The sequence below is a fragment of the Condylura cristata genome, unplaced genomic scaffold (assembly GCF_000260355.1).
Source record: "Condylura cristata isolate star-nosed mole 26May11 unplaced genomic scaffold, ConCri1.0 scaffold00007, whole genome shotgun sequence".
Lineage (NCBI taxonomy): Eukaryota > Metazoa > Chordata > Mammalia > Eulipotyphla > Talpidae > Condylura > Condylura cristata.
This window is the reverse complement of record NW_004567108.1, coordinates 34,707,901-34,721,301: the sequence shown is the minus strand read 5'-3', so window position 1 is coordinate 34,721,301 and position 13,401 is coordinate 34,707,901. Positions and strand designations below refer to the sequence as shown.

Here is a 13,401-nt window from a genome sequence, read left to right as displayed (position 1 = left end):
AAAAGTTTGCTTTCTCTAGTGGAGGGCAGCAAGATAAAGGGCGATTCCAGAGCCAGATTTCTGGTTCTCCATCTTTTTTCCAGGTAAACGTTGGGCAAATTGTGTAACTTCTTAACTTTCAGAATCTGCTTCTGCTGTTCTGAAAAACTCTTCTTATATTCTGATTTTTTTCTTGAATTAGCCCAAAGAGGGTCTTAAAATAACAAAGGAAATAATGGTTAAAGATTTCTTTGGTTGCAGCATGTGATTATGTTCCTTTATATTATCCCTAAATTGCCTGTATTTTCTAAGGTAGACTCTAATTTTTATTAACTTTTAAACATTTTGGAGTTAACAAAAATAGTAACAAAATAAAACACAAATTATTGGTTGTATAACTAGCACAAGAATTTTAAAAGCTATTATATATCTCAATTTGAACTGAGACTAATAAAAATCATTTTATTATGACAAATCATCTTGTGATATAGACATTTAAGTACTGGATAGTTATGCACTAGTTGTTTAACACTAGAAAATCTAGTGGCTTTACTATATTTGAATCTCATAGTTTTAGCAGTTAGGATTACTTTTTGGACTTCACTGAACACAAACTCTAAACATTTCCTTCCCATGGATATATTCTAGATAGTGCTTGGATTTGATTGTACTATGACTTCAAGTACTAACCTAGGGAGCTAGGTTAGTTATTTTTTTAGGAAAATCATATATGAGGGCCCTCCCTGTGGCACAGCGTTAAAGCACACATGAATCTATCTACAGCCACTGCAGCATCATTCAGTCCCCAGCGAGGGAGGTGATCTACTTGGCACAGCAGACCTCACCTGTCTCTCCTACTGCTCCCCCCAGCAGTGTATTTCAATTGAAATGCCTGCTGTGCTCATCACTGTCTCTGATGAATCCTCTTACTCCCACGCCTGCACTTCTGGCCTGTACCCCAGTTCTTATATGCATAAATGAATCTTAAAAAAAAAAAAATAACACGAGTGATACACTTAATTCCCAGGTGGAAAGACTACATTAAAGTTGACTAGCCTAGTGGCCAAAATACCAAGACCATTTAAAAAGTTTACTAACAGGTTTTTGCTTGCCATACTCAGTGGTAATTGTTCTGGGATTTTAATTACAGAATACCCATTATTTTTGATGAACCACTGAGTATGTTAAAACATTTTTTTATGCATAGATCCTTTGGCACTTTTTGGGAAAATATTTATGTGAGAGGACCTTGCTGTTCATTCATCCTTAGGATATCAATTCAGTGGCTCACTCACTAGTAGTAAAACATGGTAGAATGTGTGCATCATACTGACAAAATACTGTACATTCTCAGTGGCCAACCTATTTTTTTCCTGTTGTCTCTGGATTTTAGTGCACTAATGTTGGGCTACACCTAGCTTAGTAACCTACGCCATTTCTCAAATTTTAGAAGAAATCTTGATTATTTAATACAATAGGATGGTAAAACAGACTACCCAATTTAATTCACACTCTGGTGTCAATGTAGTTTTTGACTGCAAATTTCATTAAGCCATTCCTCCTTACCTTTCTACTGAGCATTTCTCTTTATTTAATGAGGCCATGCAAACTACATGTTCTTTTACTCATAAGTGGGCAATTCAAATATTTCCATATTTTTTGGCATTTAATGTTAACATCAACAAACAGTGCACTTTAAAGCGTGGTTTAAGCTTCAAGTTGGAGTGCCTTTTAGTGCCTTACCTATGAAATAAATTGATTGGGTATGATTGCTTCAGTTACTTACAATTTAGCAAGGACTGATTTGGGTCCATAAAAATTAGTTTGTGAATCCTTTTAGGTTTGAATAAAGCTGACACAATTCTTGCTATGAATTTCAATTTTTAAGAATCATGATTTATTGACTAATTACTAGCAATTACTAAGCACGTTTTATACTAAGGTAAATGTAGCTTTAGAATATTGCTGAGATTTTTTTAATGGCTTCTTTTTTTTTTTTTTTAAAGATTTATTTATGCATACAGAACTGGGGTACAGGCCAGAGGTACAGAGGCGGTGAGAGGATTCACCAGAGACAGAATGGGGAGTAGAACAGGCTTATTGACGAAGTACACTGCTGAGGGGAGCAGCAGGGGGGTTAGGAGAGGTCTGCCATGCCATGTGGTCACCTCTGGGGATGGGGATTGAACTCATGCTGAAGTGGCTTTTGCTTCTTAGTGCTGTGCTTTAACCTGCTGCCCCACGCCACCAGGGAGGGCCCCTTTAATGGCTTCTCTTTAGTTCCTTTTTTAATACAAAGTGAAATTCTCAGTTTTACACCAAATTTATATGAAAACGGTAGCTCTAGAAAGCTTGGGCTAGGAAATCAACTCTGAAAGACCTCTCATTGTCCCTAATTTGGAACTTTTCTTTTTGATTATGTTGCCTAACTTAGTATGTAATATTGAATTAAGCAGTGTTATTAAAGTGTTTGACTTAGTTTTGTGAAACAATGGAATATTCAGCCTTCTTTTTTTGTTTTGTTTAGAATATAATTTTCTTTTGAGAAAGTTTGTATTCCTTAATACATTTCCTCTTCAGTCTTTGCCGTTAAACTGGGATTTGCATCCTGACCATGTCAGTTGTTAGCTACAGTGTGACTTAAGGCAAGTCAAGCATCTCTGAGCTAGTTTAATGAAAGAAGGGGTATGGAATCTGTGTCAGAACCCTTGGGAGATAGATGAGATAATTAAATTCTAGTGTTTACTAAACTGGGTGAATTTTCTTCTTTTTCTTGAATCTTTTTTGCTTTATTTAGCCTTCAATTTCCTGTAGGCTTCATTGATAGAATTATAAATATGCATTTTCTTAGTGTTTGCTTTAAGGATCAAAATATTGTCTTATGGCAGTGAATGTGAAAAAGTCTGAGGGAAGTGAAAAAATGTAGTGAACATCTGTTACTATGTTATACAAAAATTATTGAATTGGAAAAGTTCAGATCAGATCTCTGAAAAACTTGGAGGAAATTTACCTTTAAGTCTGAGTTTGTTGCTTTCCTCTACCATTGAATTTGCTCAGTTGGGTGAAAGTGAATTACAGTATAACCCAGCCTTAAATAAATTCAAATTCCTAGATTAGCCCTATCCAATAGAAATATGATATGTGCCACAGTAGAGTTCAAAATTTTCTAGTAGACACATGAAAAAAGTAGGAACTATAATAATGTATTTTATTGAACCCCACATATACAAAATATTAATACATTACAAAAAAACTGAGATTTTACATTGTTTTGTGCTAAATCTTTGAAATCAGAAGCAAGGTATGTTTATTTTTAGCATATTTCAGTCGGACTAGTCACATTTCAGGAGCTTTATATGTGGCTAGTTGCCACCATATGGAAACACACCAGTTTGAATGAAAGGATTGTATTTTTATAGTAGTAGGTCACTTGTTGCTGTAAGCTGTGCGTGGTTAAGTCAGCTATTGCTCGTTTGTCCTCATTTCTTTGCAGACACTTATGTTGATAGTGTGAATTTAACCACCACTGCAATCTCTACCCTTTAAATGCTTTTCCCAGTTATTCCTGTTCATTCTTAAATTTTTGTAAAATTTCAAAAGCCTTAAATGCACTCTTTGATTATTGAGAGAATAAATCAAACTTTCTTTGTTTTACTTTACATTAATAAAGTTATATGAGTAAAACTTGGGTTCATTATGGAGATTAGGTTGGGGAAGAAGTAAGGCTATGACAATCCATATATAAGAAATAGTGACAGTTTGATCTACCAGGAAAGTGGAGGGGAAGATGGAGAAATGACAGAAAGAAGGATAAGAAGAGAGTGGCTAATAGAAGATTGAGGATGAGGGAATGTTTTTTTCTTTGCTGTGTGCAATATAAAGATTGAGACTTGAAATGTAGTTATGAGGCATCCTGTTAGAAGGAGACAGTTAACTGACAGTGTAATCTTGGAAAAACAATGGGAAGAGACAATACTTAGATGTGAAGGGCTTTCTCCCTTCCACATAAGTTTTGTCAAGTTGGCTTAAACTTTTGAACTGTAGAGAATATCTAATATTAATAAAATAAAGGATGTAAATTTCTGCTTTCTTCTTTAATTTGAGAGGTGAGAAGAAAGAAGATGGAACGAGGGTTAAATTAAGTGGTGATTTAAAAGTGGTTTTAGATATAAAAATGTAGGAGTCTTTTTGTATACTGTGGATCAGTAAATTTCCATACTTAGAATCTGATATAAGAAAGGTTTTACTAAATATGATTAATGGCAGTAAACTTTATACATTAAGTCTTTTGAATATCTGACTCTCTTTACCTAATGTGATGGAAGACTTCTCAGCATTTTATAAAACATGAACAAATGATGCTCAATTCATGGCAGAAATCCTAGGAACTGTGACTCTGAACTTTTGTCTTTTAAAATATGATGTATTTTAAGCACTCATTTAATGTTATTGTTCTTTACAGTAGGATTTCATTTTTAGAATTACAGATTTTTAAAAAATGTTTATAAAAATTTTTTGAAATATGTGGAAGTTAGTCATGTGATAGCTGCAGACTTATAGAATATTGCTTCCCTTTGCTCTAGTTTTAAGGCTGGAGATATGTTCCATTTACTTTAGGTGATGGGGCTTTATTTTAAAAACTGAGGAGAGGACCAGGAAATCCCACAAGGTGTCTGAAATTGTAATGAAACAGTTTCTGGAAGGTAACGAGGTTGTTACTTAAGGCATATACCACCTGATTTTCACCTCCCTGTTGCCAAGCTGTGGAAGTCATTTTCAAGTGAAGTCAGTAATTATAGACAGTTAAAAATTGATGTGATCATTTAAGTGAAGTTTAGGACACTGATCTCTGCCACCCTCTTTTCCATCTTCTGCCCATCTCACATGTGTCCATTTTCCTTCACCCTGAAAACCTACAGGACAATATAAGAACTATAACACCAAGTCATTATCAACTAGAATACTCATTCATTTTGTTCATTCATTTTTGCTTTAACTCTGTTAACTCTGTTTTTGCTTTGGTGACTTTTCGGAAACTCTAGTAATTGCCATGCCTTTCATATGCTATACTTGCTCTCTCTTCCCTTTTCTGGGCACATTAGGAAAACTACTTTGGTCTGTCCACAATTCGTCTCTGCTTCTCTTACTGATACTAATTAATGATCTTTGTTTCATATTAAGGCTTCTCAAGGAAAAAAAATGTAATTGATTAGTCATCCAATAGTCATTTCTGTTGGCGTCTGCTTCACAGAGGCCAATTCCTTATTCTATTATTTGTAGCTAAGGTCACATGACACACAGGTTGGCTAATGAACTGCTTCTGATTGCCTTCCTTAGAAGATGGCTATGTGTGGGATGATTATTTTTTTCTGTGTATTACATAAAATGGGGTATTCCTAATATCTCAGTTAACAGGAGAGTTTTTTGTTTGACCCTTAGCTTCTTGCTGGTATTAATAATGACCAGAACTTGAGCTGCTACTATGTATTTTCCATGACTAGAAACTCTGTTAAGCATTTTTTGTACAGTAGTAATTTCACCAGCTATATGATCCATATTCTAATGAAGAAACTGAGTCACAGTGAAATATGAAATACGGCATTTCATTAATGGAACTCAGATTTGAATATAGGCAGTTTTTTTTTTTAACAGCTACAACATATAAGATGTAACATAACAGTTTATTTTAAAATTGTACTTATTGAAGTAAGATGCATTTACAGCACTGTATATTTAGGGGTATAGGTTCATACCTATTCATACCTCTTCAGAAGCATCTTGCCATACTACATCCACCCCTAAAGCACCATGGTAAATTTGGCCCCATTCTTTTTAACTATCTTCATATTCAACCCTTATTTTTTTTCAGTAAGTATTTCTTTATCATTACTGGTACTATTTTGTCTGCCTTCCTTTGAAAATTTTCCCTTGGGGTAGTAATAATGACTCAGGAAACAGGCTGTTACATGTATGATAAAACAAAAAAATCTGTTTACCCGATTCTTGTATTTGTAGAAGTTAGTCTTATTTGGTGGGGGGAAAGGACTTGAATGAAGATCACCGTAGTTAAGTGAAATAAATGTTCATGATGATAAATACCAACCACTAAACCTGGGATGGAGTGACTTAGTAAGTGTGAAGGTATCTAGAGGAGCACTGATTCACCCATGAGGTAGCCTTTGGATTGACTCTTTAAGGAAGAAGAGGAGTTTGATTAACTGATCTGTCTGAAGGTTCAGTTAATTTCCACTGAAGGAAACATATGCTAAGACATAATATGGTGTTAGAGGACTCATGAGTCACCTGATTTTGTAAATGGTGGTGGCCATTGAGAATGCACCCAGATCATGTAGATTTTCTAAATCTCTGCTTGTTCTTTCTAGACACAAAATTAACCACAGCAGTGCCATCTTGAAACATTTGATTAAAACACTCATATTTTGGAGCTCTTCATTTTCCTCTGAGGAAAATCTTGGTAATTTCCCTGTTCCTCACATGTTGTAAATAATATGAGAAGGGAACTGTGGGTACTACTTCCTGGTACTTCCTATTTCAATGTTAAACAACCTAAAGCTTTTATTTTTAGTTTGTGGTTTTAATTTATCCTTACTTTTTGCTAACTGTAGGCTCCTCATGCTGTAGTTAAGGGAGTATGATCAGGCAAGGTAGTGGTGGTGGAGAGTTGGTGAGACTGAAAAGATAGGTGGGGCTAGACTACTTAGAAGCTTTGTATTACATGGGAGTTGGTATTTTGTAACTAGTGGAAAACCACTAAAATATCTGCACTAAATGAGGGATGGGGGAGGGGTTAGGAGACGGGAATTACACAACTAGCTTTTTATTTTTGAAGAGTAACTTTGACTATGTTGAGGAATATAACTACAGAAGATACAGTAGAGGCAAGAAAACATTGATCCTCAGATTAGTAGAGGCATCACTTGAGAACTTGTTAGATTCTCAGGCCTACCCAGTATCTAATTGAATCTTTGGGGGTAGGGTACAGCAATCTCTTGTTTTGATTTTGGTGAACACCAAAATTTGAGACTAGGGATACCAGGTCTAATGTGGCTGAATTACCATTTGCAATTTTTTTTTTTTAAAATTTATTTATTCATAAAGAACTGGGGTACAGACCAGAGATGCGGAGGGTGAGAGGATTCACCAGAGACAGAGCAGGGAGCAGAACAGGCAGATCAATGAAGTACACTGCTGAGGGGAGCAGCGGGCGGGTCAGGAGAGGTCTGCCTCGCCATGTGGATCTCCTCCAGGGCAGGCAGGGTTCGAACTCATGCAGAAGTGGCTTAAGCTTCTTAGTGTAGTGCTTTAACCTGCTGTGCCACCAGGGAGGGCCAGCAAATGTTTTTTACATGATGTAGTTGATTTTGATTAGATGTTCATTATATTTGAATTTTGCATTCATGATCCTATATAAATATATATAAATATATGATTGTTATTTATTTATATGAAAATCTTAAAAGATGTGAAGAGGCCCTCCCTGGTGGTGCAGTGGGTTAGGATGCAGCACTGCAAGTTGGCTGCAGCTGCTTCAGTGTGAGTTCTATCCCCAGCCTGGAGGTAATCACATGGCGCAGCAGACCTCTCCTGTTTTACCCACTGCTCCCCTCAACAGTGTACTTTGTCAATCTGCCTCTTCTGCTCCCCAGTCTCAGGTGAAGCCTCTTACCACCCCTGCACCTCTGGCTCTGGCTTGTACCCCAGTTCTGTATGAATAAATAAAACTTAAAAAAAGATGAAGAACTGAAACTGGGGGTAATACATTATATTTAGAAAAGGAGAGATAATTCAGGATCTTGTGGAAAGATAAAAAAATCAAGAAGAGATTGCTGAAGTAGAATAAAACAAGTAAGAGGTGCTTTAATGCTATAGATGTTGATTTGTATTATGGTGCTTAAATCTTCAGTATGGAAAACTGGTTGAAGATAATATTTAAAAAAGGGGGAACAACAGCTTTTTTGTATAGCCCAAAGGAAAAGATGATGACTTTCCCCAAGATTTGCTAAGATGCCCTTATGTTAGTTCTACGTAGCAATATTAATAGGTGGTCTACTTTAATTTCTTTATATAATAGCTAAACAGCTGATTTGCATCTAACCCAGATTTCATGTTTTTCTTTGAGGTGTGAGGGTTGTGGGTTTAAATTTCACCTTTGCTGGAATGGAACTAAGTTTGATAATCATCCTCTGTTTACCCCTGTTAACTTGCTAAATGACCAGTACAGACAAAGCAAATACTTTGTAAAAGTAATCTCCTTGTCTTCAAATTTTGTTCCAGGACCCATCAGTTACACAAGTGACAAGAAATGTTCCACCAGGACTTGATGAATACAATCCATTCTCTGATTCTAGAACAGTAAGACTATTCTTCATTAGACTACTTTCAAATGTTGAAATTAAATAAGAATGGTATCAATGATGGTTTCTGTTTGTTTAAACTTTTATGTAAAACTTAGCTAGTTAAATTTTTTTACCAGGAAGTAGTAGTTGAAAATTATCTTTTAGCACCCTGGTGCTACAAGTTTTTTTTCTACAAATGAAATTGCTAATTAATCTCTAATTTGTAGATCTTTTAAATAGGAGAAGAAAGTAGTTTTTGGTTATATATGATGTCTTCATGGTAATGTGGGGTGATGCTTTATTAAAATGAGAGATCTAACAATGGAACTGTGTGCCATGAGTATTTTTGTATCATTTTGATTAGGTTATTTTGAATAGTATAGAGCTATTTTGTGTTTTTTGTTCTAGCATTTTTGATGGTTTTATTGGGAATCACTTTTGAGAACTATTGAGGTTCTTCTGGGCATTTTTTGATAGATAACTTCGGCTTTTGCATATGAAGCTTTGACATAGGTAATAAATTCATGAGGTCTCATTTTAAGTATTGTCGGCTTACTACTCATCCTCTTAATGCACAGAAGTTCTTGTATGCTTGGATTTACATATTAGAATATTAATCATAATCTTTACTCAATAATTTCTTCCTGACGTCTTTTATAGTTTAGAAAATAATCCTAAAAAGTTAGTGTAGATTTTTGTTTAGAAATTTCAAGATGTGTTATATTAACTCAGGTTTAGGAATTTTTGAACTAAGATTTACTTTAGGGGTTTCACTTTACTTCACAGTCCTCATTTAACAGATTTATCTTATGTGTAACAATTGCAGTCCAGGCTGGGTATCACTAAAATGTTCATTAAGCAAGTAAACTGTACTATGAACCATGTCAATTTCCTTCCTTATAGGAAATTAGTGCTGTGATTATGTTTCTGATTTGGTGGTAATAGAAAGGGAAACATAAGTGCTCTGGTATATTTTATTTTATATGTAGTTCTTCTAAAATGAGATTTGAACAAGATTTATTAAAGCTTTTTGGTAAAGAATAGGAAGGTTTGTATGATTTGGGGGAGATTTTTACTAGTAAGAAATTATTTTAAAGCTTTAGATAACTTGTCTGTAGTGATAGTATTTATCAAATGGTCTACTTAGTGTGTGCTTTAAATCTGCTATCTTAATTGAATTCTTAAAATAACATTCATGATATTTTTTATTTCTATTTTTCTGATCAGAAATCTGTACCAAAGGTCCTCCAAGTAGTAGGTAGCAAAACTGGTTTAATAATTCATCTGTTTTCTGTAAAGTATTTGCCTTTTTCACTTTGCAAGTGCTTAACTTTAGATATGAGATAGATGCTAAGAAACAGAAGATGTGTTTTTTACAGGGCAACCCCAACTTGAAATAGGTTGCCTGACTATTTTTTTTTTATAAATATAATAGTTTATTTTTACATCATTTTGTACATTTTTTTTTATCTCAATTGTAATCCCCATGGGTTTCCCATCACCGAGTCACCCATGTGCCATCACCATAGTCCTGTGCACTTTCCCCCTGTCCCCCCCACCGTTTGATCACATTCCCCACTCCACCCCCACAAAATGTCTCTGGTATATGACTGTTCATTATTCTTATTTTCTCGCCTGGTCCATTATACTCCTGCTATGAGTGAAACCATCCGGTATTTTCTTTTCTTTCTGGCTTCTCTCACTAAGCATGATCTTTTCTAGCTCCATCCAAGTTGCTGCAAAAGACATGTGTTTATTTTTTTTGGTTGCTGAATAATAATTCTATTGTATATATGTACCACATCCACTTTTGGGCATTTGGGCTGTTTCCATGTTTTTCCAATTGTAAATAAAGCAGCAATAAACATGGGGGTACAGGTATCTTTTTGAGTCAGTGTTTTTGTGTTTTTCGGGTAGATACCTAGGAGTCAGATTGCTGGGTCTTAGGGAAGCTCTGTGTTAAGCAGTTTGAGGAACCTCCAGTTTTCCACAGTGGTTGTACTAGTTTGCATTCCCACCAGTAGTGCAGGAGAGTTCCTTTTTCACTACATTGTAGATGTGTCATTCTTACTGGGGTGAGGTGGTATCTCATTGTGGTTTTAATTTGCATCTCCTTATTACGAGTGATGTTGAACATTTTTTCATATGCTTGTTGGCCATCTGCATTTCCTCTTTGGAGAAGTGTCTTTTTAGCTCTTCTGCCCATTTTTTGATGGGGCTGTTTATTTTTGTTGAGTTTTGTCAGTTCTTTGTATATTTTTGTGATCAGTCTTTTATCACTGATTTTGTGTGAGAAAATTTTTTCCCAATTAGTGGGCTGTCTGTTTTTTTGTAATGTCTCTTTTGCTCTACAGAAGCTCTTTAACTTGATGTAGTCCCATCTATTTATCCTTGCCTTCACTATTGTGGCATTGGGTGCGCTATCTTTAAGGATGTAGTGGAAGTGTATGTTGTGTAGTGTATGTTGTGTAGTGTTTGGCCCATCTTTGTTTCCAGGTATTTTATGGTTTCCGTTCTTATGTCTAGGTCTTTAATCCACTTCGAGTTGATTTTTGTGAATAGAGTGAGGTAGTGATCTAGTTTCATTTTTTTTGCATGTAGCTTCCCAGTTTACCCAGCACCATTTGCTGAACAAACTTTCTTTGTTATATTGCATAGTCTTTGCTCCTTTGTAAAAAAATTGGTTTATATCTGCATTTTCTATTCAAATCCATCGGTCTATATGTCTTTCTTGTTCCAGTACCATGCAGTTTTGATTATTATGGCTTTTCACCTGCATTCTTGAAAAGGACTTATGATAAGACTCAAATGCAGGCATACACAAAAAGGTTAGTAAAGGGTTTATGTACAAGAAAAGGGAAAATGAAGAAAGGAATAACATCAAGAAGAAAAAAAATTGAATGTGTCCTACCGATTTGTTTTTTTGCTGAAAACTGATAAAAAACCAATCCTGTACCTCTCCTCCCCAAGGTCCACATGTCTGGTTACATACCAAGCCTGGCTGCTTAACTCCACCCTTAGTTCCCAGCAACCCTCTGTTCAGTGGTGACATTATGGTACCTGTAATCCCTGGTACTTTGGATCTCTTTGGTCTTGGGTAGAGGTAGGAGTTCATCCTGTTTGTTCAGGACATCCTTTTCCCCCAACGTATAAAGTCCTGGTCTTTAAAAAACTTCTTACCTAGTTAGGATTTTAAAAATTGTACAAAAAAGATAGATAAAATAAAAAATGTAAGTTGTGGTCCTTTATATTGAGACTTTTACAATCAGGGTGAGGTTTTCTCAGATACTAGTCTTGGATAGCTGGGCATTCATGAAATGTTAATTTACAATAAGACACTTTTCTTAGATTTGATAAGCAGTAATAATAGTGTCAGAAAAATAATTGTTCTGAAAGTATTTGTGCATTCCACTGACATTTTTGCATGAAAAGTTGAAATAATTAAAAAATCCCTGTTTCCTGTATATTATCTCAGAAATTTGACCTTTTACATGGTTTTATTTTCTAGAATAGATCAGATGTATTTGGAGAATTGATTAAATGATATGGTAGAACTTGCTCTAAATACTTAATTTATTAGTTGACTTGTGTTATTCACACTTGTTTTAGAAAAATGTTTATGATAATGAAGCCTCTTGATTGTTGGATAGGGGTATGGTAAATTACTTGAGGTCAAGCAGTAACATCATTTAGCCAAGTGAGTGTACAACTTAATCTTGCTACTTTGGAAAGTTCCAACCTTTTACTTTAATATAAGGTTAGTTTTCCTTTCATATTTAGCTTTCTGCTTTTTTTTTTAAAGGACATTTAACAAATTGCAATGGGTCATCATCTCTTTGCCAAACAAAATTATAGAATACTTTGTATGTCATAGATATGCCCACTTTCTGTTTTGTTAAGAGGTGTTTAATCTTATAAGTTTCTTTTGCTTATAATAATCGTTGCATACTAGTAACTGTGGAATAGCTTTCTGCTTAAATAGAAACTTTAAGGTATTAACTACAGAAGACAATAGGTTTAAATATTTTAACACTTTAATTTTACATGTTAATTCTAATATAAATTCAGAGAAAGGAGTGGTCACAAGACATCTTACATTACAAATTAAATAAGTGTATAATAGAGACTGTTGAGCACTTGAAATGTGACTAGTCTGAATTAAAAAAATGCTGCAAAAATTCAGAATACCCTTGGGTTATTATGTAATTTTTTGGATTGAATTCTAAATGCATCTTGCCTACTGAAATTATGTTGACCATGGTAGGTATGTTTTCTGGCTTTTATCCTATAAAATTGATAGAGGAATTAACTCATCCATGAGAATTGATGGAGAATGTATTCATGGGAAATATTTTCCATATAAATTAGGTAACAGTTTAAAATGCTTACTTCAACTTGATAATAGTTTTAGGTATAGGTGATAGATAACATTCATCACTTAAGGTACAGTGATATCTATGTGGAAACCTGGCACTGTTGATCTAATTCCTTAAAAGCATTTATCAGGGTCTAGATAATTATTAAATTTTCTTCAGGAATAGGCTGCCTGTTTTATCTTTTAACTCTGCTAGTTGTTGCTATAAGAGGTTTCTTTTATATATAACAGCAAGATCTGTTTGTCCTTTCTGGGGTGGAGGGTGGGAAACAACCCAAGAGAAGAAAACTAAATACTGTCATGCCCAAGTGGCTATTTTTGACTAGTATGACATACATAATTGACTTATGTAAGCAGAATTTCCTCTAAGATAATTGAGAATATGAAGTATATTGAAAGGCTTTGATTATACTCTATTAGTAGGCTTTTCTAATAATCGGTAACTTTCAGCAAGCCATCTGAGCATGTTGGACATTTTTTCAATGTGTAACAATGGAGTCAGAGAGGAAGATGTAGAGTAAAAAGATTTCTAACTCCAGGGACTGACTGGATATACTTGCACATTGTAATTTAACTATCTTGAATACCCCAAAAGCATTTTATATACTTCAGTACTGGTCTTTATTTTCTCTTACCTTCCATTTCTTTATTTTCTTTTTTAATCTTTTCCATTTTCCTCTACTTTGCATT

At 34.7% G+C, this 13,401-nt stretch overlaps 1 protein-coding gene across 2 annotated transcripts in view; it reads left to right on the top strand.

Annotated features, from left to right (window-relative positions):
• SCAMP1 (secretory carrier membrane protein 1) overlaps nt 1–13,401 on the top strand; it is an 84,892-nt gene that overhangs the window by 14,151 nt on the left and 57,340 nt on the right. Inside the window, exon 2 of one of the 2 annotated variants that reach the window (XM_004678184.2) lies at nt 8,275–8,352. The exons of the other annotated variant lie outside the window; for it this stretch is intronic. Coding sequence (XP_004678241.1) covers nt 8,275–8,352 — 78 coding nt within the window. The remainder of the gene's footprint in view (nt 1–8,274; nt 8,353–13,401) is intronic. 2 annotated transcript variants of the gene reach the window in all.